Source organism: Oryza brachyantha, chromosome 11, assembly GCF_000231095.2.
Source record: "Oryza brachyantha chromosome 11, ObraRS2, whole genome shotgun sequence".
Taxonomy (NCBI): Eukaryota; Viridiplantae; Streptophyta; class Magnoliopsida; order Poales; family Poaceae; genus Oryza; species Oryza brachyantha.
This window is the reverse complement of record NC_023173.2, coordinates 13,016,560-13,020,917: the sequence shown is the minus strand read 5'-3', so window position 1 is coordinate 13,020,917 and position 4,358 is coordinate 13,016,560. Positions and strand designations below refer to the sequence as shown.

The window sequence follows — 4,358 nt, the reverse complement described above, 5'->3', positions numbered from 1 at the left end:
TAGAAAATTTCTCGGATTGTGCCCGCAAAAAAAAATGGGTGCCTCCCAAATGATTAGGTCAAACACACAGTCACATTTTCACTTCTGTTTATGCTTATAAGCCAAAATTTTAAAATTTAGACTTTAACATCTCATTTAAAGTTAATTTTAGGGTTTTGCGGGGGAGTTTATTTTTCTAAGCACTGCATTAACCGCAATGATTAAAATAGTTTCCTTTAGCACGTTAAACAATGCAATCAGAGTGGCGCAGCGGAAGCGTGGTGGGCCCATAACCCACAGGTCCCAGGATCGATACCTGGCTCTGATATTTTTTTTCCATTTTCCAAAAACTTCTCAAATGGAGGTCTTCCACCAAATTTTGAGGGCTTATTTGTTCCATATGATTAATAGAAAAAATAAAGAATGAAATGTCATAACAACTCTAATAAAAAAATATTTCAAGGCCTCAACAATCTTTTAAAATTAACTCACCACAACACAATCACAACATAATCGGAATTGACTAGGTCCATTCCTGTAAAACGAATGATATTAACAAGAAAAAAATCCTAAGGTTTCAATTCTTACAAAATTCATTTAAAAATCCTTTAAACCTAAAACGAATGATATTAACAAGAAAAAATCCTAAGGTTTCAATTCTTACAAAATTCATTTAAAAATCCCTTAAACCGAATAAACCCTCGTTTTGTCGCATGCATGCTTTACAAGCGCAGTTTTGGGTAAAAATGTGAAAATTTGAGTAAAATAGCCGATAGTCTATGAAACATCCGCTCTCTTTTATAATTGTACAGTTATTAGACATACGTTTAATTATTTATCTTATTTAAAAAATTTATCTTTAATTATTTATCTTATTTAAAAATTTTATCCAGTCGAAATCACATTAAAGTTATTTTAAAATAATTAATAATTATATTAATTTTTAGATAAGAAGAACAGTAAAAAGTATATAAAAAATCTAACGTCATCAATTATAAAAACCAAAAAGTATTATTTTATACTCTGAAATTCCTAATCTTGAAAGATATGTATCCATGATCATAAACTTTCTGTGTGTCATGTAGGTCCAAAATCCATCAAATATTCCTCCACAGGCCGACTTGATACTTACTTATATACGACTAATACTTAATCTCTTATCTCTCCACGTTTAGGGGCATGTAGTGTTTTTAAAACTATATGACGCCCCCAAGTTCAGTGTTATGGCTATATTTTAAAGTTTGGAGATCTGTATATAAAATCATACAAATTTCCGAATCAATTTAAGATTCGTGGATGTATTTTACTATCTCAATTTATTTCATTTCGTCGTTCTAGAACTAGTTTTCAACCTACCTGTTGAGGATGACGATTTTTCAAACTATCGTCAAATAAAATCCGATTATAGATTTGAGGATATAATTTGCTATTAAAATCCGATTATAGATTCGAGGACGTAACTTGCCATCAAACAAAAATCCAATTACATATTTGAGGATATAGGATTTAACAGATGTTCAGGCTTTTTTTATATAAGTTTATATATTTACGAAGAAAACTTTTATATATGTATTTATAACCAGCAGGCTTTCCGTAAGAGGAATTTTTTTTGCTCTACATCATTTATTATTATTATCATTATTACTATTACTTTATTTCGTCACAACCCTTCTGGATACACATGTACATTTTTGATCCCAAACACAACACATCGACCTGATAAAACTACAGCCGACTCAGAAAAACACTTAACAAAAGCAGCCAGTAATTAACAAAACTAAACCTAAATTACGCAAGAGAAAACCCAAAAAGATAAAATAAAAGGGAGACTACAGCACAAGATACCGTGTGCACGGGATAGATTAGGAAAAACTCAGAAACGCGACATCGGTGGCTCATTATCCATCGCTTAGCACACCTAAGTTAATTATTTATTAACTGTTCCGTTCGCTCCGTCCGAACGGAATGCCGTTTCGTAGCTTTTCCCTAAAATTAAGCGACTAAATTAACTGTGATTAGAAAAACGACGCCTTTTATTTAATTAGCTTCAGGCGGCGGCGGCGGCGGTGCGGGTCTTCTTCCCGAGGACCTCGAGGATCTCCTCCCTCCCCCGTTCGATGCCCGGCGGCTCGACGCCGGCGTCCTTGAGGGTGACGGCCTTCCTGGCGGCGGGGCGGTCGGCGGCGGCGACGGGGTCGGCGGCGACGCCGGCGCGGAGCGAGCGGTCGTCCTGCACGTGCGCCACCTTGCGGAACGGCGAGCCGCGGACGAAGCGCTCCGCCTCGTCGAGCGCCATGTCGGGCGCCGACAGCTCGGGGACGGCCTCCCGCTTCTTCTTGTCGAGGCGCACGTTGGGCGCGTGCGCCAGCTGCTGCCTGGCGGTGGCGAGGCCCAGCGACACCGACGCCGCGACCATCCCCAGCGCCACGTACACCGGCAGGTATTCCCCCACCGGCTTCCTCGCCCTCGCCGCCGACGTCGCGGCGGAGCGGGACGGCGCCGCGCGGAGGAGGGCGGCGGCAGAGGCTCGCGAGGACATCAAGGACATCATCATGGAGAGAGAGAGAGAGAGAGAGAGCAGCTAGTGAGTTTGGAGCGTAGAGGAGATAGAAGAAGGTTGGGGGTGTTCTGGTTCGCCAGCGGAACACGGCGGCGCGCCATTTATGGGGGCGTTTGGCGCGCGGCGGCGAAGCGCCTGGAAGGGACGGGAGCGAGGTGGCGCCGGCGAGACGCGTGGCGGGAGGCGGGCGCGCTGGAAGTCGCTAGAAGGAGACATCATTCCGGACACGTGGCATGGGGGGGGGGTCCGCCTCGTCCACGTACGCGCGCGACGGGTGTACATTACTGTTTTTAACGTGTGAGCAGTATAAAACGCAAGTAGCCATTCGTACTACAACGAATAAAATTATATTATTTTTTGATTTGCGTTCGAAGCGTGACCATTAGTCTTATCAAAAACTTTAAAAAATAAAGTTAGACGTCCATAAAATACTATTTATATGTTTTTATGTACTATCGGTAAAATTATTAATCGTAAAATCTTTTTAAATAAGATAAAAAGTGAAATCACTATATCAAAAACTAAAAAATGATTTATTTTAGAACGAAGATAGTATATAACTATTAATTATTTTTTAAATCTATTTTATTATTAAAAGATAACTTATAATTTACCATAAGAATAAGATGAATAAGAATAAGATGATTAGCTATATGTATGTCTAAAAGTTAACGAATAAACAAAAATTAAAAAGAGCATCATGCTCACGAAGTATTACCATATCTCTGCGCCTGTCTGCTACTTTTAAAAGCAACATAGTTTTTCATCCTAATCGTTTCACTCGTACTTATACTTACATACTTACGAGCCAAAATTTAATTTTTTACTTTAAATTAGAAAAAGGTTTTCACTGAAATTTATATTTTAACCTAGATAGCTAAGAATATATATATATATATATATATATATATATAAAATTCTTTTTATTACTTCCTGCGATTTCAAATAATTGACACTCAGTTACTGTTCATTTGGTAATTTTGACCATTTGTCTTTTGAAAAAAATATTGAGCATATCGAAAATATGTTATATTGGTGATATATGACGTATAAATATATAATAGTATAATTTTCATTAATCATCACTGATCACTTAAATATTATTAATAATCAAGTTAAAATAGTGATAAAATAGTGATGGTTAATGAAGACGAAAAAGTAATAAATATATCGGTTGACTTTTTTTTTCGGTAAACCATCCTACCAATCGCCCATTTCTCTCTCTCGCTTCCTACCCTACTTGGCTACTTCCAACATGACTAGTGCGTCATCTATTCACTCTTTCCTACGTGTGCATAACCACTGCAGTATCCAATTTTCTTCATAATTTGTTCTCCCAACCTATCGACATCTTATTGATCAATCCTCATAATTTATGCTCAATCTTATGGGCCTATCTCAGTCCTATGGTCGTGACCCATTACAATCTAGGAGCGTTACTAGTTTAGTTAAACTTCGAGCTAAATTTATAAGAACATCAACTACAATTATTTAATTTTCTTTTATCATATATAAATATGTGATGTCTCTATGTTTTTTTATAATGTCACCATTATTGTATTGTCACATGAGAAACATTTATTGCTTCTTTGGAATACACTTTTTCTAAAACACATCAATAGAAAAAGTATAGGATTTAAGTGTCTTGCCATCTCAAATCCATATGGAAAAACACTCGAGAACTACAGAAATTGGAAGGGATTTCTAATGTCATGTTATGGGGAGATGAGTAGCCATGAAGTTAGAAAGCTTGCCTCCATTTCATGGGCGATGGAAAAAAATAAAAAGAAAGAAAACTCCTCTTGGTTTCATTTATCAC

General features: G+C 37.6%; 1 protein-coding gene and 1 non-coding gene across 2 annotated transcripts; one reads left to right on the top strand and one right to left on the bottom strand.

Moving 5' to 3' along the window:
* The first annotated feature begins 235 nt into the window (after positions 1-235).
* Positions 236-307, top strand: TRNAM-CAU. The gene has a single exon. It is a non-coding gene; the product is annotated as a tRNA-Met (tRNA).
* A 1,287-nt stretch (positions 308-1,594) lies between these two features.
* Positions 1,595-2,706, bottom strand: LOC121055805. The gene has a single exon (XM_040529095.1). The coding sequence runs from the start codon at positions 2,531-2,533 to the stop codon at positions 2,027-2,029; it is 507 nt and encodes a 168-aa protein (XP_040385029.1). The 5' UTR covers positions 2,534-2,706; the 3' UTR covers positions 1,595-2,026.
* Positions 2,707-4,358: the final 1,652 nt, after the last annotated feature.